The 26,516-nt window shown below is 37.0% G+C and overlaps 1 protein-coding gene across 6 annotated transcripts in view; it reads left to right on the forward strand.

Moving 5' to 3' along the window:
- Nucleotides 1-26,516, forward strand: part of LARS2 (leucyl-tRNA synthetase 2, mitochondrial) — an 83,190-nt gene that overhangs the window by 46,236 nt on the left and 10,438 nt on the right. For 4 of the 6 annotated variants that reach the window (XM_053986576.1, XM_053986570.1, XM_053986560.1 and 1 more), the window contains 9 exons: nt 1,637-1,752; nt 2,685-2,968; nt 6,154-6,252; nt 9,148-9,285; nt 17,322-17,425; nt 18,585-18,767; nt 21,329-21,498; nt 22,494-22,571; nt 24,599-24,710. In XM_053986576.1, the coding sequence (XP_053842551.1) occupies nt 1,637-1,752; nt 2,685-2,968; nt 6,154-6,252; nt 9,148-9,285; nt 17,322-17,425; nt 18,585-18,767; nt 21,329-21,498; nt 22,494-22,571; nt 24,599-24,710 (1,284 nt within the window). Of the gene's footprint in view, nt 1-1,636; nt 1,753-2,684; nt 2,969-6,153; nt 6,253-9,147; nt 9,286-17,321; nt 17,426-18,584; nt 18,768-21,328; nt 21,499-22,493; nt 22,572-22,609; nt 22,672-23,570; nt 23,604-24,598; nt 24,711-26,516 lie in introns of those variants that run through there. The other 2 variants (XM_053986591.1, XM_053986599.1) reach the window with 2 other exon arrangements.

The following is a 26,516-nucleotide window of genomic DNA, read 5'->3' on the forward strand; positions in this document are numbered from 1 at the left end:
AATTAAACCAGCTGACTGTGCAAAAATGTCTTGGATGACCCTTATAGGGCTGATGCAAATGATCCATTTGGGCTGTATACTTTGCTTATAACATGCTCACATCTTACACTTCAGATTTGAATCTGTTTTTGAGAAACAAAGGTTTTCATCATATAGAAGAAGCCAAATAATTGACATACCTAATCTTATTTTTCTTTAAAATCTTCCAGTTTGCTGGCACATACCTTGGCCTTATGTCTGCTGGAAACAGCCCAGCTCTTCATGGGAAGCTGTGGGTGCTAGCTGTTGAGCTTTGCCCAGTGTACATTAATAGCGTCATCTTTTCAAAAGGAAGCAGACCAAAAAGTGGGACCTTCTTTTGTTCCTTTTGTAGAGCATATTGTGAAGTCACCTGTTGTGGACTGCAGGGCTCTCTGACAAATTAATATACAAACATTGTTCTTGAAATGGCAAGGGTGTACATCTGCTGGAAAGATAAAATAGCAATTTTGTGTTTTTCTAGTTAAGGAGTTACTTGTCACAGGGGAGTTTTGTTTGATTTTCTTTAGTCATCTGCTTCCAGACTTCTACATGTTGGCAGAGTTAAAGTGTAGCTGGAATTTCACTGCCTGAACTAAGATGATTGTTAAGCTGGTTTAGTTAATAATTCCAATGTACTCAGCAAATATTTTGAGAACTTTTATGTGTAGTTTTCACCAACCTAATGCTGGCATTGTCTTGTTGGAATAAGTTTCTTTGCCTTTCAAAGATGACAGTAATTGCAAGATGGTTCAAATTATTAATTAAATTATCATTGAAGGGGAAAAATATGCAGAAAGATGTATCTCTGTAAATAATAAATCTGTTAGTATCTTAATATTATTTCAGAATACATGTGATAATAATAAAGCAAGCTAAGAAATTTCTTAACTCACTGTGAAACCCTCCAGAGCAGAATTAAAATGCATGACTGTCCCAAATAATAAAATGCAGAGGGAAAGAGAACTTTGGGAGCTTTAAATAGTATGAGTTGTGTAACTCATCTGAATAGCTGTAGGAGGTGTTCTCACTAGTTAATAGTCTGAATAGCAAACTGATGTTATTTTAATAGTTTCCCTGAGTTTATAAACAAATAATGTCTTTCATAGTATGTTAAAGGGATAATAATGTTTGAGACTGTTGCGTTATGGTGAAATTAGATGAATTCTAATTCTAATGATATTCTATTATTTTATAATTCTATGAAATTAGACATAAATTAATATTGAAACAGGAAGACTGTTTTTGTTGAGTCTTTGATTATCATATTAGCAAATAGAATTAAATTTTTTATTGTTTAAATATATTATATTTGGATAATATGGTTATATTGAAAATTCTATAATTCTTTCCAAATTTTATGGCTTTATTTTTAGTTTTTTCAGAACCATCAAATTTTCAAACTTTTCTGAAAGAAGAACAGGATATTGATGAAAGTTTGAATTACAGAGGAACTGAGAAATTACTGAGTTGTAATTATTGCTGTTTGAATTTCACTGCTTAAAGAATACAAAAACATTTTTGCTGTTCTTAAACCATTTTCTTTAACTCTTTTGGGAAATGTAAGTCATTATAAAGAGAGTGCCATAGAAATGAAATGGTTTTTCATCCTTTCTAGGAATTCCTAGTACTAGTGCAGAGGATGCTGCAGTAGCTAAGAATCTGGGCATTTCTTTCACTGAAGTCATTGAGACATTGCCAAGTGGTTTGGAGAAAGTCATTAATTCTGCAGAGGTGGGTATACAATATGGATTTCTTTCCAGCTTACAGTAACAATGCAAACTAAATCTCTTTTCTCAAGAGTGCCAAATACTTTGTATGATTAAAGAGATTTTTTTTTTTTTTAATCAAGCCAAACTTATGCTGCCAAATTTCTGGGAATAATTTAATGATTAAATATGTTGGGCCTGCTGTAGCAATAAGTTTTTTCCTTTTGTACATGAGAGGAAGGTTGAACTTTCCTCTGTATTGGTTTCAGTTCCATAATGGAAACTGAATAATTTAACCTATGTTAAAAGTTGATTCTTGTTTCATAACCTCGATAGAATTTTACCTAAACATGAACATACTAATCCTTCTTCCACAAATTCATTGAAATGTGGCTTCAGCCTTTGTGGTATCATAGATGCCTCAAGAGACATAGGAATATGATCTTTAGATACCACTCTTGAAAATATGTGTTTTAATAGCAGACACATTACTTCCCAGGTAGGGTCTAAGTGGTTAAAATGTTTGTGAAAGCAAGAATAGTAAAACCTGAAATGAGCACAGGAGAAGGAAAGCAGTTTTCATTTGCATTTCTTCAGTCTCTGCCTTATGTTCGTGATAGAATTCTGAAAGTTTTGGCGTACAGCAACTGGTAAAGATATCAGCAGTAAACACAAATATCTGCTAATAATGGCTGAAGGGGTCTACAGGACTCTTTCTCAGCCTTCTTCTATTCAGACCATCAGGAACATAATCCTTTAAGCAAGAAGGTTCAAATGAGCAGCTGGTATGTGAACAGTCTCTTGGACAGCAGGATGTTAACCAGCGGTAAGAGAGAAATGATTATTTTATTTGACTCTCAGAAAACTTACTGGTTTTGTTTGTTCTTGCACTTTCACTGACAGCAACTATAAATTTTTCTTTCTTTTTCCACATCTCTTTTTTTTTTTTTCAATCAGATCACCGGCATGACCCGGCAGGAGGCTTTAAAAGCTATTACTGAGCAGGCCAAAAATAAAAGAATAGGTGGAGACCTAACGAGTGACAAATTGAGAGACTGGTTAATATCTCGACAGCGCTACTGGGGAACACCCATTCCAATCATTCACTGCCAGGCGTGCGGCGCTGTCCCCGTGCCTTACGAGGACTTACCTGTGGTGCTGCCCAATGTGACCACGTTCACAGGAAAGGGAGCCTCACCTTTGGAAAGTGCCCCAGAATGGGTGAACTGTTCCTGTCCAAGGTAAGTCAGTGCTGTATTTGCTGCAGCAAATCTCTCTGGGATCTCTCTGGGAGAGATCACTTTGCACCTGCCTGTTTCTTGTGCACTTTCCCAAAGTTTTGGCAAATGACAGCTCTGAGACTCCAAAATGATGATTAGTTTGACCCAGCACAGGGATTTATTCTTATACACTCTGTTAAACTCCTTTTTTTTTGCAGCACTCAATGCCTACTGCTCTCTTTTCATCAACAAGCTGAAACAAAACTCACTGGTTTTAAGTTAGAGGAGAGAAAAAAAGAAAAACATAATAATTTTCTCCATTTTCCATTTCTTAACAGTATTTATCACTTCATTTATTACAGTTATTTAATTGTCTTTCATCAGTGTTCATATAAAGCTTATAATGATTACTGAATTGGTCCTCTTGTTAAGGAAACTAAAATATGTTTTTAATATATGTTTTAAATATATATGTTTTTAATATATGTTCTAAAACATTTTGTTTATTTTCTGGCAATAGTCAACAATAAAAGTGTTCCCTCAGCTATATAAATATTTATCATTAATCTGTACCTTACAGATAGCATGTAATTCAAGTTTGAAAGTAAATGCATCCTGACATCACTGTAATCTTTATTGTTTGTAGTCCATCTGTTCAAGAAATAAAAAGTCTAAATGATGTAGTGAGAGATGTGTTGTAAAAATCAGTTGTGTAATCTTGAGGACTGCATAGATATTCTGTACACTGAAGTTTGCCTATAGGTTCTGTGGGAGAAACTGGTAGAACATAAAGTATCCCAGGGAAGTTTTTCATCAGCAGTGCAATGCACTGCTGCTCCTAGCAACCTGACCAAATTAATGGGAAGCATGTTGTCAGGCTGCCAGGCAGGGAAATCAGACATATAAATGGCCATAGGGCTCTCACTGATAATTCAGCAGCTTCATAACATCTAAATTCATTTTAATGTTAGCAGTTCCATGGTTCTCTGGAAACATATATTTTAAACTTTGTTGATAACATGTATTTTTTTGTAAAACAGACCTTTACTCCCATGTTTCTGCATAGAAAATTTCCTCTCAGATGTGCCTATTGAAATTGCACATAGTAGTGTATTTTAAAGTGTGACCTTTGCAGCAAAGCCTTACTGAATAAGATCCACAGGTTTAGCAAAGCCCCCAGAAGTACCTTGGTCTACAATTCCTAATTTCAATTGAAAAATTTTCCTATTGTGACTGAAAGTCACTGTGTGCACTTTTGTTTTCCCCCACAACCTTAATTAAAAATTATTTTGTTGTTTACCAGGGAACAACATACTTTTGATGTATAGCAAATCCTTATGGTTTCTGAATTGTTATTGTAGCTGCTCTGCATAGAAGTTAATCGAAGGCATTTGTTTAGTCAGAAATAAAGTCACGCAGGATTAGTTTCTTAGTCTAAAATATAATAGGTTGCTGAAATTAACTTTTTAAATTCTCATCTTTATTTGTCTTCCTAATTTTCGCTTTTTTGACAGCTGTCATCAGTATTGCTCATCTATGTCTGCTACAGTTTCAAATAGTTTGAGCTATTACTTCTGTGTGCAGTCATCCTTGCTTTTCCTTGCTCCAAGAAGTGACATCATCCCTTCCTTTAGTTCTTCTCTCCAGTAATAGGGATTTTTATTAGTTTCATTTAATATTTAGAATTAATAAGGAAAGCCAGATGGAAAGATACAAAAGTCTGAGTATTTGGGTGACAATGTTAACAATCATAAATGGGAGGAGATGCCCAAGTTATTCTTTGTTATACAAGTTCAGGTAATTGTGTTAGTCGTCTGAAGATTGTCTAATGAGATTACAGTATTGTGCCTGTAATTACAATATTGATATAAATTGTATAAACTCTGAAAGATGCCCGTGCTGTCTCTGTCTTAGTGAGCCATGTCCATTTAGAGCACAGAGGCATGAAGCAGATGTAATTATGGTTCAATGACTGTAAAGTATTCTTACTTTTGACAGAAAAGCCATTCTTTTACATTGGCCGAGTCTTTGTTTATGTGTACAATTTTAAAAAATTGTTTTCCTACACTAAAAAGCAGTTAGAAGTAAAATTCCTTTATTACATTATTCTCATTGGAAGAAAAATTTGCATGTAGAGAAGGACCAGGTACTGAGACAGAATGAAGGAAAATGTTAAGTGGCGATGCTCTTGTAAACTTGCCTTGGCAAGCCATGCTGAAGTATCAGGCAGACAAGCAGAGATACATGTTGCACCTCACTCATCAAGACTGAGCAGAGACTAAATATGCAGTTAGTAAATATGAAATAGCCAGTCCACAGTCATTATGTATACTTACTATTACTATATACATGCATTTAAACTTACATACAATTATTAACTGGGTACGTTTCTTACATATAATCAGTGTCATTTATGTACAAGAGTGTCACAGATTACAAAGTTTCATTGACTTTAGAATAACCACATTGTTTTAATAGTAAGAATTTTAAGAGGGATCATTTACAACAAATAGAAATTTATTAAATGTGATTATTGGCTCCTACAAACAACAAATATTCAAGGAGAAATTAACAGAAAGTAACCTGAGCTCCTAAAATCTATTTTGAAACTGTTCCTTAGGGCTGCCAATATAATTACAAGCAAAAATCAATTTGCTGTAATCACAAATTAAAATTGTGCTACAAGGTCTAGAAGAGATTTGATCTTAGTGAAAGCTGAAATTAAACTAAGTTAATTTTTTCTAGAGATAATAAATGGAATCTGCAAAGACCATTTTGTACAGACAATCAGTGAGAGGCAACCACCTGACCTTTCTGCTAAATCTGCTGGTACCTAACGAGTGTGATCTATATTCAGTACCCATTAACTTTATGGCAAAATATGCTTGTCTGTGCTTTTTAGCTTTTAAAATGGCAATTCTAAAATTTCCAAGATTGAGAGAGCTGTCCAGTGCAGTGCCATCTTCAGCTGTTGCTGGATGTGATGGCTGCTCAGGCTTCTTTTTTGCTTTCTTTTGCTATGTTTTGGGAGGGAGAGGGAAAAAGTCAGTCCTGTTACCGTTGTTGGTCTTTTTCTGAACACGTCACTCTTCAGACTGCTCAGTTTTCAATCTAAATGTCTTTGTGGCCACTCTGTCCATGTGTGTTTGGGGTTTTTTTCAGGCTTGTCACTTGTCTAAAAAAAGCTTTTCTCCCCTCTTGCTCAGGTGCAAGGCAGCAGCACGGCGAGAAGTCGATACCATGGATACATTTGTTGATTCTGCTTGGTACTACCTGAGGTACACTGACCCTCACAACACTGACAGGTGAGGGCTGCAGGCACAGGGCCACTGGGGGCAAGCCTGCTACACAGAACAGAAGGGAACAAAGAGACCACACACTCAGGTGTGTCCAGCTTCTAGCTGCAGTCTACTGGCAGTGTAAATCCCTGCACTGCCCTCATTATGTGCCTGCCCTTTGGGTGGTGTGGTTTAACCCCTGCTGGCACACACATCCTGTGGGCTGGGGAGGACAATCAGGAGGAGGAAGAAAAAATTAAAAATCATAGCTTGCATAAGAATAGTTTAATAACTGAAACAAATAATAATAATAATAATGATAAAAAGGAGAGGGAGAAAGAGAGAGAAAACCTGGGAAAAATAAGTGATGCACTGTATAATTGCTCACCATCTGCTGACTGCTGCCCAGCCCATCCCTTAGCAGAGATTGGCATCTCCCAGCCAACTCTCCCAGTTTATATACTGGGCATGACTATGGTATGGAATATCCCTTTGGCCAGTCTGGGTCAGCCTTGCTGGCCATGCTTCCTCCCAGCTTTTTTGTACACGTGCTTTCTGGCAGAGCATGAGAGACCAAGAAGTCCTTGGTTTATGGTACACACTGCTCAACAACATCCAGAACATCTGTGTGTTATCAGCATTATTCTCATACTGAATTCAAAGCACAGCACTATACCAGTTATTCTGAAGAAAAAGAACTCTATCACAGCCAAAACCAGGACAATATATGGAGCTGGTCTAAAACTGTGTTAATTTAATGGCTCCTATGTCAGGAGATCTAGAAGATCTGACCAGCTCTAGAAGATCGTCCAGCTCTAGAAGAGCAGGATGTGTAAACACAACTAGGTAAGCAAGGAACTACAGGGCAAAGTGCAGAAATTTGCATGAACGGGAATTATGGGGCAGGGCACAGAGAAAATGTTCAGCTGAGGAGCTGAAGTCCTTACTGGGGGGTGCCATCAGGAATGACAGCCTGCTATGACTCTGAGACTGGTAAATTGCATGGAGTATACCCTCCCTGGCACGCACTGCGTAATTCAGTGTGTGGCCAGGCAATGCTGTTCCACTGGTAAGAAGAGTAACAGTCCAGTGTAACATCCAGCTGCCAAGCCTGGAACCTTCCCTTCTGTCCTTTTAAATTCTGGTGACGCTGGTGACTCTTGCCATTTCCTTGAGGTCTCAAGTGAAGATGCATCACAGCAATCTCCTCCTGTGTCAGCACTTCCACTACATGCATAATTAATGAAAGGAGATTTTTCATGTGCTGTGGACTAGTGTCTGCAGCATGGAGAGTGTGGGAAAACAGATGTAGTTATTTAGCTGTTGTTCTGCTTCATAGTCTGCCTGTAGTAGCACTGCTTGATAGCGCTTTTTTTTCCCAAAGAGGAGTTAGTGCAACATCCCTACTATATAGTCTGAGGAAGATAGAAAAAATCACATTTTAAAACACTGATGCCACATGATGGGCTGTTTGGGCATGTATTTCTTTATTTATTGTGCAGAGCAGTGTCTGGGAACATACTACATATACTCAGTGAAATAACAGTACTGGGCCGATTATTTTTTTTGTATAGGCAGTGATAGTTTGGTTAAACTAGAAAAAAATCTTCTGCGAACTCTTCTATTTCATGCCAGTTTTAATTATTTTCTAGTGATAGCATGAATATATTACTGCTATTACTGAGTTAGACAGATTGCTTCCTTTCCATTACAGTTTGAAGTATTTTTTGTGTGTGGGCAAGAGGGACTTTTCCAGAAGTTGAAGAATAAATAGTCAGATGTAACAACCAACTGTCAAAGTAACAGCTTAATCTATTTTACACTGAAATGAGAACATTTATATGGACTTCTGCACTAAATTGCTGCCTGCATTTGATTTATTTAGTTAGTTCTTTTAACTAAGCTATGTATATGTAACCCCTTCATTTCCATAAACCATATTTCACTGGTCTACACTTCAGGAGAATTACTCTGTTGATTCTGGAACCTTATGAACTAGTTAGATTTGATTTGTTCCACCGAAGACATGAATCCAGATCCATGATTTGCTTCTGGGCTCATCTGTGAGGAAGGAAGTGTCACTGTAATAAAAATTACAGATGGAATAATCACACAGACAGACAAAACAAGTAAATTTATTAGAGCAGGGGCTTCAAGCCTACATTATAGAAAAACTTCTGTACAAATGGTATTTTGTGGGCCCACTACAGGAGACATGGAAATATATAATGACACAGTAAGCAATGCTGGGAAACCATTCAGGTGACCTCCAGCGATATAGTAAATATGCTGTAAATGGCAAATTTACTGTCATTTCATCGAGCATCCTTCAGCTGGAGTGCTGTGACCCATCTCACTCTACAGAGGGTTCTGCAGCCTTAAACTGCATCATTGCCCCCTAATGGCAACAATGCAAACCGTCAATTTAAAAAATCAACTGGTTTTAAGTGATCATGTTTTTGTCTTTCATTCTAGTATATTTGTATATAAAGCTTAATAAATACTAAAAAAATTAAAATAAATACTTTAAAATAAAATGAATAAGTAAAATAAATAAAAAAATAAAATAAATAATAAAAACTTTAAAATTTTTAAATTTTAACCCTGGCCACAGGGTATTTACAAAAAAATCATTTAAAGAGCCGTCAAGTGTTTTCATTGCTTTCTCAGATAATTGCTTGCCTGAAATATAGGAAAATAATCTTTTAGTGGATCTACATCTCAGCGGAAATTAAATTTTTGTCTATAATAAGCATTTTACTTCTTAAAAAAATAAAAAGATCTGATAGCAATCTGAAAGTTTTATTACACATGTATTGCTCCCAGTAAACAGTGTTGTCCAGTTAAGGATGATGAGCTACTTTAGTAGTGCTGATCTTTCTTTTCAACACTGGATTTTTTCCTATAATTGTGTTTTTTCAGGCCCTTTAATAGTGACTTAGCAGACTACTGGATGCCTGTGGATTTGTACATTGGAGGAAAGGAGCATGCAGTTATGCACTTATTCTACGCAAGGTTCTTCAGCCATTTTTGCCATGATCTAAAGATGACAAAACACAAGTAAGCCTTATATATTTCTATTAAAATATTTCTTATTTCATTTGACTTGCAAGAGTATTAGTGGACATTGTTGTGATGGTTGAACATTACATTGAATAAACCTGGATTTTCCTGCTTTGTCAGTACTTGGTTTCTCGCAGTGAGTTGCACTTCCTGTATGTGTTCATACAAACGTTTTTATTGCATGAGTATTAACTGGCTCAGAGCAAGTGATAAAGTGCTGCTGTAGGTTTCCAGCCTGCAAAAGCATGCACAAACTAGTAACTTGAGACATTCTGTGTAGTGCTATTATTTCAAATTAGGTAACTTCCTACCAGTAATAGTATTAATTTCAGTGGAACCATGCATATGTAAAAAACAAAGCACTCTTATAAGTCACTGTATAATTGGAGCTGAGCAGTACAAAACACTTCTTGATAGACAAAAGCAATATATTTATCTCATGTCAATTTATTTTTTATTTAATTAATTTTATATAATTACTTTTAATTATTCTTGTTGATGCTGCTGCTATAGCCTAATTCACTGTTCTCTGTTTTGGTTAGAGGTAAAGTTTAATGGAAGATGGTGAGTCATCCATTGTTCTGTTCTTTGTCCTCTTAGATAGGTTCTGAGCTTGACATCCCCATTTCCACTGAAATTCAGCTCTTTTGTACCTTAAAATGCCATCCTTGGCTTGGAGACTACTAGTGGCAGAACAATGAAACTCTGGCCCATGCTCTGTCCTGTTTTCCCTTCAGCAGAGATGACTGAATAGATTGAGTGAAAATGAGTGGCCCCATGAGAAGTGCTCAGTGATTTCTCAGCCACAGCTCATATAAATAAATCCATTTTTTACAAGTATTCCCTCTAAAAACTTGATGTTAAAGAGGAGCCTAAATATATATATATCACTGAACTTATTCAAATGCTGTAGTTTTGCTACAATACTAGAATTTAAGTAGTTGTGAGCCAGAAAAAGATAGACAAGTTACTGCAGCTAGCAGAATGTTTCCCCAAGGTATTTCCTAATTTTGATAAAAATAGGCAGTGTGTTTTCATAACTCATTCTTGGCTGTGCAATAGTTTGTAGTGAAAGCTGTATTTGAAATATTGGATGTAGATGATTTGTGTACCCGTGTTTCAGTCTGTTGTCTGCAGCTTGTGTAGCTGCAGCAGGAAGGTTGTTTCTTCTCGCTCAGAGTGAACCTTTCAAAGCAGACCCCTCCTCTCAGAGGTGCTATGCCTTCAAGCAGAGAGTTTTAAAGCTTTCCCTTGCAAGCAATTTTAGGCTTATTAATTCTACAAAAGATTTTACAGTCCTAATCCATCAGCCATCTAGTGAAGCTGTAACACACAGCAGCAAAATGTTCTTTTGCTAGTCAAATTCTTCAGCCTTCCAAAATGGCATTAACAATATTAGCGGCTGAAGTATTGTCAATATAAAGTGAGATCACAGGGCAGGGAAGATTTTCTTGCAAAACTTTGGTGTGCTTGAAAAAAGGCATGGAAAGAGGCCAGCTGGACTAAAAAGGGACCTCCTGTGTGACCTTAAGAAGACCAAAATAAGTGCAAGGAAATGGGAAGTAAGGATGGCCTACCCCGGGAGGAATGTAGAAGCCTTTACTAGACAGGCAGTGTGGATTATGGAAAGGTCATAGCCCATCAGATACTGAAACTGATGAATGTGAAGGTAGTTAGAAGAGCTTCTGGACATACATGGAAAAGAGCGGCAAGGAAGACATTGGCCTGATGCAAAATCCAGCAAAGAGCCTAAGTAGAAAGGAAGGTCTTTCCCTTGGCCTTTGCTGTCAAGGTCTGTGCTTGGTAGGAAAGTTTGAAGTCAAGAGATACTGCCCATTGTAGAGTAGGATTGAGTTAGGGTTCACTTAAGTAAACCAGACACATACAAGTTCCAGGCTTGAAAGGCAAGGTGACTGGATCAGCCACCATAGATTTACCAAGGAGAAATTATGCCCAACTTAATCTGCTTTCCTGCTGTGGTGATGTGATTCCATCTGTGGATGAGGAGAAAGCTATCATATCTTTTACCATGACTTCAACAGAGCATCTGGGGCTGTGCCATCTGTGTGGGGAGGATTACAACAGAGAAGGGCTTAGGGGTCCTGATGAAGATCAAGTTAGGGGTGGGTCAGCAGCTGGCATGACAGTATACTCCACTAGCAAAACCATGCCAGCTTTGGTTATTTCTGCTCATCATTTAGGAACAACTGGAATACCGTGTCTAGTTTTGAGGCCCTCACCCCAGTGTGAGGTACACTGTCAAACTGAAGAGGGTCTAGAGGAGGAGCACCATGATAGTCAGGGGTTGGAGCATATGACATACAAGAAGAGGCTAAGGGAGTTAAGTGTGTTCCCCATGGAGAAGAGAAGGCTAAGGGGGGAATGTAATTGCTATGTACTGCTACCTAAAGGAGGTTTATAGAGAAGATAGAGCCAGACTCGTCTCAGAGATGTATGGAGAAAGGAAAGGAGTAACAGTCACAGATTGCAGCAAGGTTCAGCTGGACAGAAGGAATACGGTTTTGGCAGGGAAGGTGATGAGACTGGAACCATTTGACTTAAGACGTTGTGGCATCTCCATCATCAAATATTTTCAAAATGCAGCTGGCCAGGGCCCTGAACATCCTGAAGTTAGGTCTGATATGAGAAAAGAGTTGCACCAAATGACTTCCAAAGGTCCCTTCCAATCTCCGTTATTCTAAAGACTCTGTGATTCTGTAGCTGCATTGCTTTGGAATATGTTTTGTTCACACTCTGGTGTGACAGAGCAGTAGCACAAAAGTTGTGTAGTGTAGCCTGGTCTAAATGTGGTAAATTGCAGAAGAAAACTCTACCTTCAGTGAAGAAAAATCCTTAAGAAGGACTGACTATGGCGATGGCAGAAGTGACGATGGCAGAAGAAAATTGAAGTTGCTTTCTGTAGAAGCAGTTTGCAAGACTGTGGAGAATTCCTGTGGCACTGGATACAATCTCAAGAGCTGTTGCACATGTGAAGATCTGTTACAGCATTGCCCTGAGGGCCGGATGTATGAACTGCTTAGGCGTGTGCTTAGATGTATGCTCAGACTGCAAGATAACTAACAAATTCATCATCGTGCACAAAATTGTTCACTTGCTTTAGCTTTATGCAAGGTAAAGCATTAGGTACTTTGAAGCCATGAAGTCAAATTAGGATTTTGGGTTAATATGGAAATCATAACTCCTTTATAAATATTACCATGTACTTTAAATGTTAGTGTTAATCAGAAGATACTTTTGCTCAGTCTTCTGTGCACTTCTTTGAAGTGCTCAAGGGCTGGTCTGAAAGATCTGAAGAGTATAATTAGAAACAACAGGCTTATTGTTAGGAAGCTCGAAGTCATGATGTCAAACCCCACAGCTCTGAGGGAAAGCACTAAAATGTTAAAAAACACTGCCCTCTTGTGCATTTTCGATCTCTCTCTAGTAGCTTAGGTCTTTTAACTGATGAAATAAATAAAATTGTTATATCTCAGTTAACAAGAGCTGCCACTGTTTAAAGTGTCATCTATCATCCTTAGAAATTGTTATGATTCCCCTACTTATCTGTAGTAATTTTTCATTTTGATATGTTTTCTTTATGGAAATTTTCATTGTTTAGCTCCTATCCTGTGATGTTCAAATCCACTGAAATACTTATGGGTAGTCTTTAATTATGGTAGTCTTTAATGGCTATTAATATAGTAATGTGGTTGAAAACAGGAATTTAAATTCCTATTTTGGATTTTCAAAGCAATCTTTCCAAATATGGTGCAATGATTATTACAGAAATGTTACAGGCAGCATCTATGAAATAGGCATTTACAGACACACATACCCTCATTGAAAATGCAGTGTTTATAGACATTTAGAATTGTAAAGGTGTCAATATAGCTTAAATATCCCCTGAAGATGAGGCATGGTCTTTTATTTTTTAATGCGTTGGACTGGAGATGGTGGGAAATTGAGCAGAAACGCTGCTCAATTTCTCAATAATGACAAGGCAGAATAAGTGGTACCCTCTGGGTATTCATACATGTGATATCAGATTAAGCCCAAATTGATGTCAATTTGTTCTAGCAGTCTGGTCTGTAAAATGCATTGCTTCTATAAATAATTCACAAGGCAGCAAGCCCTCCCAGCTGTGACCACTGCTGGGAGGGGGGCCAGGAAGGCAACTAGGGCTAGAAAACTCCTCCGCTGTTCCAGCTTAATCCACCATGGCAGGTGTGTGCTGACACTCTCTGTTGCACCTGCTCAGCTGTGCAAGTACAAGTTACACAGAATTTGGTTCTGCCCTAGACTTCAGTAATCTGTCTGATGAACAATTGGAAATGGAATCTAGCACATTCTCCCTGAAGTATTATAAAGCAATAAAAATGTCATTGTTGCTGTTAAGTCAGCAGATTTTACTCTGATAGAGGGCAAATCTGCTGAATAAGAAGGCACTATTTTTCACATAACTGAGTTACAGAACAGAAGAAGATATGTGTGTGACAGAAATAGCTTATTCTGTGAAGAAATGATGCTACAGCTTCTCTGTATTCATTTAGGACCTTATCACTAGTGCTAATTTTAAGCAAAAGCTCTCACTTGTTAACTGTGTGGAATCTTGAACATTCAATATTGTCTTTTTTTTTTTTTTTTTTTTGCCTAGAATTATCAGTTTCCACATCCTGCAGTTGCCTGTATCTTAACAGCAGGTTACCCAGCCCCCTGGACTCAGCCAGTAGTGACTGACCTTGTCTTGTCTTCACTCCAGGGCACAGCACTCGGGCTCTCTCAGCCTTTCTAAAGGTGCAGGGTGCAAATACATGCAGTGAGCTCCCTTGATAGGGCTATCCCTTCTCCTGAATTCACTATTTTATCACTGTGGCAGGCTCCAGCAGTGTTCTTCCAGCCAGGTCATTTATACTAGGACTGAAAGTCCTGCTGCTCACCCTGCACAGAGCAAAGCAAAGAGCATGAGAACATGGCACTGAGCAGGAGTTCCTGATCTGTCTGTCATGCTTGCCCTACCATCCATTGCATGGTCCTAGATTGGTCTCTCATAGTGATGAACCTTTATATGAACATTAGAGAAAGGAAAAGATGGATTACAAACTTCATGGCTAGCACAGCTGACCCTTCTCAGAGGTGCCAGGCACTCTTTGCAGGTGGGATGTGCAACACGATCAAAATCTGTAATATGGGCAAGGTCTCAGTGCAGATACTCCAGCATGAGCACAAACAAACTTCACAGGCAGGCGAAAGCTATCCCATTCCATTATATCTATGGTCTGAAACATGACCAAGCATTCAGAGGAACTCCAGACTCCTCTTCTGTGCCAGAAATGTCACTGTGTCTGAAAATGGCTTAATTTCATTATTCTTGGTGTTTTGGATCAGGAGGTATTTATGGTACCGTGACCGGGTGCTGCAGTATTGAGGTCAGAATTGCATCATCCCTGCTGTGCTGCAGCCCCTTGGCAGTTCCCTTACACAGCCAAGAAGTGCATCCCTGCCTTTGAAGGGGATTGTTTGAGGTGTGCAGTTTTATTAACATGAATTCAAGTGTAACTCTGCATGTGAACATGAGATGGAGCTACCACAACACTGCCAAAATCACTGTGCATTCAGTGCAGGGCTCAATTTGGTTTGAAGCCCTGTGTTTAGCAGATGGGCTCTGGCTTTCTCGTTTTGGGCCTGTCTCCATACTCCTGCGGTCTCCCACTAGGGACACATGGTTGGGGTTTCTTTCCCCATACTTGGTAATGTATTTTGTATTGCATTTTTGTAGCCTCTGTCAGCATAAACAAAAATAAGAAATGCTTGTTCCTACATTCAGTTTTTAGTAACTTGGCATATGATCTGAACTAACTCTTTGTCATTAAAAATAAGTGTTCCTTGAAAAATCACTTCCAGTGGAGAGCCCTATCTGATTTGGATGATCTGGCTACCTCATTAGATTTACTTTAGATAGCAGGAAGTGTAGCTATTTTAATAACTGTTTGAGATCTTAAACAGACTGAAGTACTGAATGATAGGGAGGGAATTCTTTTCCTGTGCAGTTATGTCTCTAGTTTGTAGAGACAGGAGGAATGTGTTTTATCCTGATGCATTTTCCTACCATTGTTGTTGATAGGGTTACAAAGTTTTTGTTCCCAATTTTTACCTTCTAATTCACTTGGATTGTTTATAATAATTTTTTTGTATTTTAGATTATTTTTACATCCTATTTTTAATTTTTTTCATTTTACTGTCTAAATTTGACTTCAGTTCTTATTCCCTGAAGTTCCTTTACTTCTAAACAACAAGATTTTTCAGTCAACCTCTGAAGTATCATCTACAAAATATTTATAGAGATGCTTGAGTTGCTCCTAGTTAACATTGTTGATAAAACCAGGTGGCGTGGCAGAGACTCATACTTCTTTTTGACTGAGTGATACATCAATATGTGCCAGTACTTGCACAATATTTATAAGTATAAAAAATATGCAAGGAAGAAAACTCATGTTCAAACTTGAGCCTGTTGAAGATAAAATATGAAGCCTGTCACTTTCTCTCCCAGTTTATAGTTTTGTTTTCAATATTTTCTTACTTCAGAGTCATCGAATGTGTTTAAGGACTAGTACTTGGAATATACCTGCTTTAATATGATAGAAACATATAACAAACAATTGTTATATAATTTAATGATACTTTAATTGTTTTATTAAATTGCTTTTAAATAGTGAGATACATTGTCATGTAATTTATATTTCTTAATAATTTTAAATTCTATATTAGCTCCTTAATAGTGAATCATGTTTTGGATTATGACTTTTTTGTACACGTGAAATAAAATGTGGAAGCCTGGTTTTACTGCTTCTTTTTTACATGGGTATACTCTGGCTTTTTAAAAAAATTTCATAGAAATAATGCATCCTTTTACATAAGTTGTTTTGTACACATTTGAGGTTTCATTAGGTAAAAAGTGTAGAAAATTCAGATTGTTTAATGTTGCACATACATATCAGCATTAGGAGGGGCTGATGATCATGTCCTCCAAAATGATGGTCACTGATGTCCCTGTGATGGAGGGTTCCATGAGAAGGCTTCCAGACTGTATGTGCTTTCTGGGACTGGCTCCATACCTCCTTCCCTGGCTCCTACTGTTCTTAAAGCTGTATTAGAACTGCCTTAGTTTCCTGTTCTACTGAGTGGGAACCAAAAGCTTTAGAGATTAATTTTGTTGCCTCTTTTTTTGGTGAAAACAGTGACAGACGTGTGACTGAATGCATTAGAAATGCAAGATCATTAAAGGACGGGGCCACAATAGCGTGTCAACCAGAGCAGTGTTTACTTAATTTCTTACTGAGTGCACTACTGCCTTTCAAGCCTCTTTCTAGCCTTGTAATATACTCATTTAATGGGATTTTACTGTCCCTGATGTAAATTTTTCTAGAAAAGTTAGGTGCTAAAAACTTGATGCACTGAGATACAAACTTCAGCATTGCCCTTTTTCTAGTACACTTTTTCGTACAGCCAGGCCTTCCTGGATAGTTCTGCAAAGGGACAAGGCGTGTGGGTGCTTATATTAGAGAAACTGTCTTATCTGTTTATAGAAAGAAATGTGCAATAGCATTTTGATTTTTTCAAAATCCTGTGCTCCTCAGAGGGAAGCTAGAACTAAATATTTGTAAGACAATGAGGCCAGGTACTTGAATGCTTTCACACGAGATTTAGCTTGAATTTAGGGAAATTGTACTGTTGTACAAGAAACTTCTGTGTGTTATCCATATGCTAATTTGAAAAGTGATGTTAGAATAACTTAGTACTAAATTAGGGTACAGGAATGTGAGCAGAATGCAAATAAATACTTAGACTTGCCAGCCAACCACCATTAATCAATGCATAAAATACTCTAAGGTATCAACTATTTATGTATAGTCTTCTTGAAATTCTTGTTTCATTAAAAAATTGTACCTGATTGGCTCAACACCTGAGGCTTATCATAAAGTATGCTTTTGACAACTCTTTTCAACAGAGAAGTTTCTTTTTCCTTCCATCCTTAGGGAGCCTTTCCATAAGCTCTTGGTTCAAGGTCTTATCAAGAATCAGACATTCAGACTAACAACAACAGGCCAGTGTTTGAAGAGAGAGGAGGTTGATCTCAGTGGTAAGAGAAACTGCATGGGAAAATCAACACAGATGTGTCCCTAAAGGCAGGGACTGCTTCAGTGCTGGGAAAATTTGGAAGAGAAAATGAATCTAATATTTAAACTGGAGAGCAACTTCTGTGAGTTTAGGATTTACACGTACTGCTGAGTACACAGAGGTCCTGCTAATACAGGAGCTTTTAATTGCATCCAAACACAGAAACAGTGCTGTGGTATTATTTTGGCTCCAGTGCAGTCCAAAAGATCAAAAGTCAGTTTTGTTAAGACAGTGCTCAGCAGCTTGCTGAATGGAGCCAGTTAGTCCCAGCAAACAGGCAACCTACAAAAACATTGTGGCAAAACTAACACAGGTGCAGGCGTATTAAGTAGATATTCGGAATGTAAAACCTTTAGGAAACAGTGCTCAGTCCCAAGTTCTTTGCATAAGTTCACTGCATAAGCTGCACTAGTCATTGCTATGACACCTGTAGCAACAAAAATAGCTTGGTCATATTTGCCTCTCTTAAGTATTCCCTTGTTTTCACTGGATGCAAACCCTGTAAGGCAGTTAAAAATCAACCCTACAATCCACCCTCTTTAGTTTTACCACTCTCTGCTACGCTTTTTTCTTCTAGAAAAGATTGGAGGATTTTAGCAGAGGATTTTACTCAGTTGCACATTTCTCATTGTAAATGCCCCACTCTGTCTCTAAATTCATGCAAGAGAAAACACACTATTTTCAGGATAACTTATTGCAATTGGAACCTGTAACTCTGGCATTTGCAAAAGCTAAGTACAGGTCAGAATTGTATCAAATCAGTACACCTATCTAGGAAATTTTAAATATCATGGTTATAAAAAAGTTTAAATATCAGGAGCTGTCAAGGCAGCACTTAGGATGCATGCCAGATACAGCTTCCAAATGGTAGTAGACTTTGTGTCATGATGTGATGGAAGCTTTAGGATATTATTAGTGTTAAAAACATTAACACAGGAAAAATTTGGGAGGGAAAAGAGTGTTTGGAATGGGTAGTATTCCCCTTTAAGCTATTTTGGAAAAAAAAAAAAACCCAAAACACTAGCAACAGTTGTTTCTTCTCATGCTTAGGGAACAAAATTAATTGCTGTTACAAGTGAGCAAAATTTGTTTCAGTAGTTTTTGTATGTCTTAATATTTAGGAAGTGAACCAGTTCACCTAAAAACTGGTGAGAAGCTCCAAGTTGCTTGGGAAAAAATGAGCAAATCTAAGTACAATGGAATAGACCCTGAGGAAATAGTGAAAGAGTATGGCATCGACACCCTGCGCCTTTACATTCTGTTTGCTGCTCCTCCTGAGCAAGACATTTTGTGGGATGCTAAAAGTAAGTCAAATTACTTCTGTAGTTTGTTTTGTTGTATTTTTTCTCAAGTAGTATATTTTTAAATACAAAATTAATACAGTTCTTGATGCCCAAGTTTAGGAAAAATGAATCAAAAAATATAAACAGGTTTTATTGTTTGTTTCTTTTAAAGGAGAAAGGATCACAAAGCTGTCACTAAGAGGCGAACTTAAAAGATTATTGCAAGCAGCTTACCTTCTATAAGCTAAAAGCACATACAAAAACTACTTCTTAAGTTGTATTTTCTTCTGAGAACTTGATCTCATTATCTTTTTTTATGAGCAATAATTGATTAACAGAAAATTATTTTTTGTTATAATCTGGATTTTTCTAATCAGATCATAGATACAACTTTACAATATTTTGTTATTTCTATTTATTAACACACATTTTGTAAGCTGGACTATGAAATAGTTCTCAGAAACAATCTCATTAGAAGATAATCGGAGTTGCTAGTAATTAATATTTCTAGATATGACATTTTTATGAGCTTACTTCTTGAATAAGTTAAGAATTACCCTCCTGTGCACTTATTTACTCCTGTCATGCAATTCCTTATACTGACAGGTCTTAATTTCTTTTATCTACTTTGGTTCATACATTTTAATGTAGTCTTATACATTCATTTACATTTCACCTTCCTGTTGCATAAGGCTTTAATAAAACACTCCATTCCTGGTTTCAAAAAGTGTAGTTCTTCATTCTTTTGCGTGTTAAGTTCGTGCCACTTAGTTCAGCCTGTACTAAATTTTATTTCAGTTGTGTCTGTCATGCTTTATATTCATTTGTGTTCCTTTATATATTGTTGCACTGTTGTATGTACTGGAAGAGCGGGCTTTATGAGTTCTCAGCTGGCTTTCTGTCACCACCTAATCACAACAGTAGAGAGCTAGGCATTTGAAAAGGTCCCTTAAAAAAATGAGTCACTTAGACTCAAGCCTTAACAGCTGCATTACACATGTACACAATTCCCTCTGAGGCAGCTAACGTGGTGTTGCACAATCTTTTTGCTGTTTTTTCTGATCTTGGAAATGGAATAATTAAATTACTGTGAGGATAGTGTGTACCAAATCTTAGTTGCAAAGTATACGAGAGCTTGGTGATTAAACATTTTATAAGAAAGCTAAGCACATGCAGTTGTAATGCTAGCAAAAATGCATTTAGTCATTCAAGCCAACCTGTTTACCACTTGAGAAATTCAAAGGAAGATTTTGGCATCATCTAATGTTAAAAGTATTGGAAAACATGAACAGAAGGAGATTTTAGCCACCTAAAGATATTTCCAGGGGAGAAGGAAATAGAAAGTTAGGTGAAAAGCATCTCTTAAATCTCCTTACTCTTTGTTCTGAATTTTTTAATGACAGCAAAATTATGAATGTTTAAACTTAAGCAATTAAGCAGGTTGTGTTGGGTTTGACCTTGGGCTGCATATCAGGTGCCCACCAAGCTGCTTTGTCACTCCTTGCTTTTCAGTTGGACAGGGAGAGAAAAGTACAGGAAAAGGCTCATGGGTTGAGGTAAAGGCAAGGAGATCACTCAGAATTTGCCATCATGGACAAAACAGACTTGACTGAGAAAATAATTTAATGTATTACCAATTAAAATTAGAGTAATGAAAAGTAAAACCAAATTTACACCTTTCCCTCATCCTTCCCTTTTTCCTGGGCTCAACTGGCTCTGTCAGACATGAGGGAATCTCGTAGAAGCTTCCCAGAGAAGCCATCCTTGTAGCCCCTCCCTACCAAAACTTTGTCACACAAAGCCATTACAGGAAATTTTTCATTCAGAGAATGTTAAATAGTGGTTCTCAGTTGTCATGATCCTTCTTTCCACTGGATGGGATAGCCTTTGGGTGATTGCCCTTCAGACTAGATTCCTTGTCCTTTCAGTGGTGGGCATCAATTCAGGGTTTATGTCATTCTCTCCTGTGGTGTGAGCAGCCATGGAGTAGGACTGATGCTTCAAGGTCAAGGTCAACAGCTTCATAGTGTCCCCATCCCAACATAAGCTGTGCTAAAAGAGGTTACCAAGAGTCAGAGCCTATACCCATTAGCACAATAGCATCTCTAGCAACGAAAGTATACATACTTGCTAAAATTAAATTTGAAAAGAAACTTTTCAATTTGGAAAGATATGTGTATGCATACTTGTGTATATATTTGTATTCTGCCATGAGTTCAAAAAATGAGAGCATGTACAACTCCTTTGTGGAGTCATTATAACAGATGAGCATTCTAGCATTGACATAATATTGGGTTATTTTACAGGTTTTTGTAAATATTCTATGCTGTATTCTTGCTATATACATCTGTTTTAAAGTCATTGCAGAAAAATACTTTCATCTTATTGGTTTTTTCCCTTGAAACATCTCAGCATTACTTGTAAAGACATTTTTAATTGCATTGATGTCTTTCATTTAAAATAGAGTTTTTTTAAAAAAAATACTTAACTCCAGTGTTCTGTTCTATTCCTGCTTTTCTTTAAAGTTTTGGATGCTTTACTTTTAACTGACATTTGTTTCTGAAATCTTTCATTAATCTCAGCTGATGCCATGCCCGGTGTTCAGAGATGGCAGATACGGCTCTGGGCGCTTGTAACCAAACTTATTGAAGCAAGGACTTCAGGAATCATGCCCAATCCTGAGCTTCTGAATAAGAAAGAGAAGGCTGAAGCCAGAAGGATCTGGGAGCAGAAGAATCTGGTGATTTCTGAGGTCAAAAGAAACACTTACATAGTTTCTAAATTACTAAATAAGTTGTTTCTTATGCTAAAACCATATGTTTGATTTACAAAGCCAAAAGCTTTTCCCCAGATGAGTAGCTAATTTTTTAAAGTGAATTATTCTCTATGTAAATAATTTTATCTACCTACAAATTCTGTGGGCCAGAACTTAAGGCATGTATGCCTCATTTAAGGAATGAAATGTTATGACGTTAAAGTTTTATCAGTTTGGGATTCAAATTACTCCATTTCAAGTAAAAAAACTGGTTGTAGGTGAGTTCTGTAGGTTACCCTAACAGAAGCTTTGGTCTGTTTGCTTCATATCTCATTAACATGTCTGCTGTTTCATATAGAATGAAAAAAGCCACTGGTGAAAATATATTAGCATAGCCTTGAAAAAAATACTGAAGTGGTTGTTCATCTCTTGTTATGTGATGTCTCCTGCTGTGATTAGTATCAATTCAGTTATGCAAGACTCAGAAGGAAACATGAATACCTGCAAAATTAGCTTCAAATAATTTTCTTTGAATAAAAACTTCTGCAGTTTAAACCCTGCTATGAGGGATATTCCAGATCATTTAACAGACTTTATAATTCTAATCTAGTAATCTATGAACAAGTTTTCACCAGTATAAATGGATTTGCAAGATAGAAGGCCTCTTGTAGGGGCAAAGGGAAGATATTTTATTAAAGGAAATAAAGAATGTCTAATGCACATTTTTCATAGCAGTGATTGAAGGTTTTATAATTGTGAAACAGAAGGGAAGTTGAATTTTTATATTATTGTTTTATATGATTTTCCGCTCCACACATGTGATTGCACATATGATGTGTTTGCATACCAAAGTGATTTTCATATAAGAGGTAAGATGCACATATTTCACAAATTGAAATTGATTACCAGTAATTGTTTTTCATTTAAAAACCCAGTGTTCTGAGCTGAAAAATTCTAAGTAATTAATGACAGACCTTTTCTTCTAATACAAGGTAACCGAGTACTTCACAAAGGATCATTTGTTCAATGCAGCTATTTCCCGATTGATGAGCCTCACAAATGTACTCCAGGTAAGTATGTGATATTAATGAAAGTATCTTTCTTTCAGACACTGCTCCTGTCAATCTTTCTACCAAACAGGAGCTGCCTGAAATATAGGTCCAGCTTTCTGTAAGTCATTAACTTCATAAACAGTATTATTAAGTCCAGAGCCTTGTTGAGTTACTCAGTTCAAAAGCAGCATGTTCTAGTGTCACTGTAACCCTGAAATGTAAACAGTTTTGCAGGAGGAGCTTGATGGTATTAGATCCACCAGATTCTGATGTTTATGTCTGCATCCTGTAATTTGAAGAGGATACATTTTGTTTAGTTCTGTTCTTTGTTCTCTTGATTTTAACCAAGTTGCATAGGTAGCTAGGTATAGTAGTACATTATAGAATTACCAAGCATTCTAATTTTAAAAGGGTTGTTCTTTGCAAGGAAAATCACACATAGTCAGTCCTCAAAGACAGCTTACACTGCTGAACTTAAGTTTTAAGATTTTTAATTTAGATTGTTGTTTATCAGGCAGTGGTGATAGATGAAATATAATAAACTACTATAATTATTTTCATTACTACTCTTAGATCTGGTTGAGCAATCCTTCAGGCATATAATGGTAACCTGATATAGACCAGAAATTAAATATAATTTTGAAACTTTTAGCTTCTTTATTGAAATACCACTTTATACCTTATGGATTCCAAGGTGCTTACTGGCAAAATCAAGGAACTTAACAAAAAGTTAGGTAGGTTGTGCCCAGATGCTGTACTGAGACAGCTTAAGTCTGGCATCCTGTATGGTGTTGAAGAACTGTACACAGTTCTTTATCTCCAACTCAATGACTCATAGGCAGCTGGGGCTAATGGATGGTGGAATGAATGTTAAAAAAAAATAAAATTCAGGGTCCTACGGACAGCCAGATGAATGATGTTGAACACTGATGTATTTCTTGAGCAAAGAAGACAGTGCAGTATCTTTGAAGAATAAGCTTCCGCATAGCATGCTGACACTTCCTCTTTTGCTCCCAGTTGAAAGGAAGAAGTGGAGAGGTGGACAAAGGATTAAACATTGAATGTGGGTAGTAGTTACTAAAACTTACTCAAATATAGTTTGCACTATAAGTGATAAGATGCCCTCTGACAACATTGGCAGTCAAGCAAATCACTGGTTTTGGACAATTTTCTAGTTGATGAGAATGGGTTTTCATCACATCGGATAATTGTCATAAGTTGACATGTATTGACCTTTTTCTGTGCTGTTTCATTAGAGAGATAGATTACAAAATAAATGCATCAGCTGAATTTGCCATGGGGTGTAATCTCTTAGGCAAAGAAAAAAAAAGTTAATTTGATTACTTCTAGTGCTGTATCTTTCTTTTTGAGTTTTCTGTAAGTTAAGTTAAATGGGGAAATGAAGTTCAAATTTTGTCAGTCAAGTTACCTTTTGCCAGAAATTGCACATTTTCTATACTAAAGAAGCCAGACACTTTACTAAATAATGAGAACATAAAACTGTAAAAGGCTTCATTGTGCTTTTCATTCCCAAAGCTTCCTTCAGCTCTAAAACCTCACTTTGTCACTAAATTCAGCTTTACTGAAGCCACTCTCTGATCGTGTAGAATTAAACCTTGTCCCAACAAAATCTGTGTTGCGTTCAGCACAGTTTGATTGTCATATACAGTGCTTCACCTCTTCTCAGGTACCTCTGGTTTTGCCTAAGGTTGTGCTTCTAGAAAAGGCAGCACTCAAAAGGAATTTGTGGGCCACTCTTGTCCACGTGAGTGTGTGTTCAGAATTCTATGCTAGAGTAGATCCCCAAGGGTCTTCATCAGCCGCTTCAGGATTATCTTCTAAGTGTTAGACAGCACTCTATGACCAAGAGTTGTGATTTTAATTTTCCATTTTCGTAAGTTTCCAATTTATTGTGAAATTACACTCTCCTTAGCACAGACACTGATTTTAGGTTTTATTACTGCATTTCCTTCTTAATTAAACTACTTTCCTCCCCACCTCAGAATGTTAATAGTTTGTTTATTTTTCCTTGCTTTTTTGCTCAGCAAGCTCCTCGGCCTCTTGTTCTCCACAGCACAGAATTTGAAGATGCTTTGGCTTCACTCTGCATTATGGTTGCACCTATGGCTCCCCACATTGCATCAGAGATGTGGAAAGGTATTTATAAACTTCATATGTGTTTTAGGAAAAAGGGCCAGAAATTTGCAAAAATGTCTGTAATTCAGCACATGTCACTTACCTCTGAATTCTTTATCTAGCTTGTCACCTCCTGTCATAATTGTTAAACAAGCTTGAACTTTGTGTCACTCCCACATCTCTCTTTTCTGCCTTTGCTTTTTTTTTTCCTTGCATACAGAGGTGGATTTCTTGAAACTAGATGGAGAAAGGGAGATAGAAGAAAATTTCAAGGCAGGACTTGCATGAGGAATTCATGTGTCAGCTGCTAACTGCTCCTGAATATGGATGGCATTATTAAGAGCTGAACACCAGGACAGAAACAGACCTTTTTTAAATAACTCTGTCAGAGCCTTTGGAATACAAATACTTTCTTTCAGGAATTCAGGCAAAGCGAACCGTATCAGAGGGCTGGATACTAAAAAGACTAAAGGAATGTTCAATAAAAATCTTACTCTTTTGGGATGTTCCAGAGACTGAGGAACACTGCGCTGTAAATTAACCTGCCATGGAGAATGGAAGTGGTAGACAGGGTATCTTTTCAACTGTCAAAGTTGTACAGGTCTGAATACAAAATGGGCTAAATTGCATGGTACTGATACAGATAAAGCCTCTGAAATAAGGGATGTACTTGCCAGAGTTTAGTAATTGATTGTAAGGTTTATTGGGAAAAGTCCCAAGATACATATGGGAAGATAGGAATATATTCTGCATTGTGGCTGGCCACAAACTGCTGTGTGGTTTTGGACCTAATGTTAGCTTTTGGATTCTGTTTTAATTATTTTATTTTCAATGGTTATCCCCAAAAACATTATGCATTCAAGTGTTTGCAGAGCAGTGCTACTAAACTGATGATATTTCAGTGTTGTGCATGGACCTGTAATATTAATTGCCAAGGAAAGACCACTCTTGTTCAAAGCAGTAACAAAGAAGCAGAGCCTATGGAAACAAGATTTGGTAGGGAGAGGGGGTTGGGTTTTTTGCATGTGTTATCAAATCAAGTGATTTTAAAATGTCTTAATAGAAGTTTAACTGTCTAGAATAAAGAGTGGCATCAGACATCCATATATTACGACGTGCCATCTAATTAAAATAATGCTAAATAAAAGTAATTAGCATGACTCTTTTCCACATTGGTTGAGATGGAGACAAAGGAGATTCAGGATAATTACTTATACATACAGTGCCTTCTGAACTTGGAATTCTAATACATGTTTGGAAATTCAGAATTACCAGCTATGGTTGATAAAATGCCAAAGAGCACTAGGGTATCTTAATTAACAACTTGTCAAACATGAAGCTTAATCCTGTAGTATTTTGAATGTTAGATAAGGAAGCCATTTCTTGCTACTAAAATCACTGGAGAATGAAAATGATAAACATTTTCTGTGTCTCCCTCTGATGTAAGAATCAAAAGGAAGCATATAAAAACTGGAAATGTATTGTACTCAGCGTCTGCATTTAAAGATAAAATTTTACTTGTATGGTCCAAAGACGTGTGCACTGTAATTCAGTGCAGCAATCATAAAAAAACATTATGTATTGATGACTGCCTTTATTAACTTTATTACTAAATTTGAAAATGAAAGTATCTTTTAGCATGGTAATCATTGTATTATACTGAAGTTATTAAGCAATTTTATCAGGAGAATGTGTGTACATTTAACTGTTGCATTGTGGTAAGAATACTGTATTATTTTGAAATAGCCAACATCTATCAGTTCTGTCCTGGGATTGAGATTTCATATTAAAGATTCCCCAAGTTTTGAATTGCACTCTGGTTCCACC

Source organism: Vidua macroura, chromosome 1, assembly GCF_024509145.1.
Source record: "Vidua macroura isolate BioBank_ID:100142 chromosome 1, ASM2450914v1, whole genome shotgun sequence".
Classification (NCBI taxonomy): domain Eukaryota; kingdom Metazoa; phylum Chordata; class Aves; order Passeriformes; family Viduidae; genus Vidua; species Vidua macroura.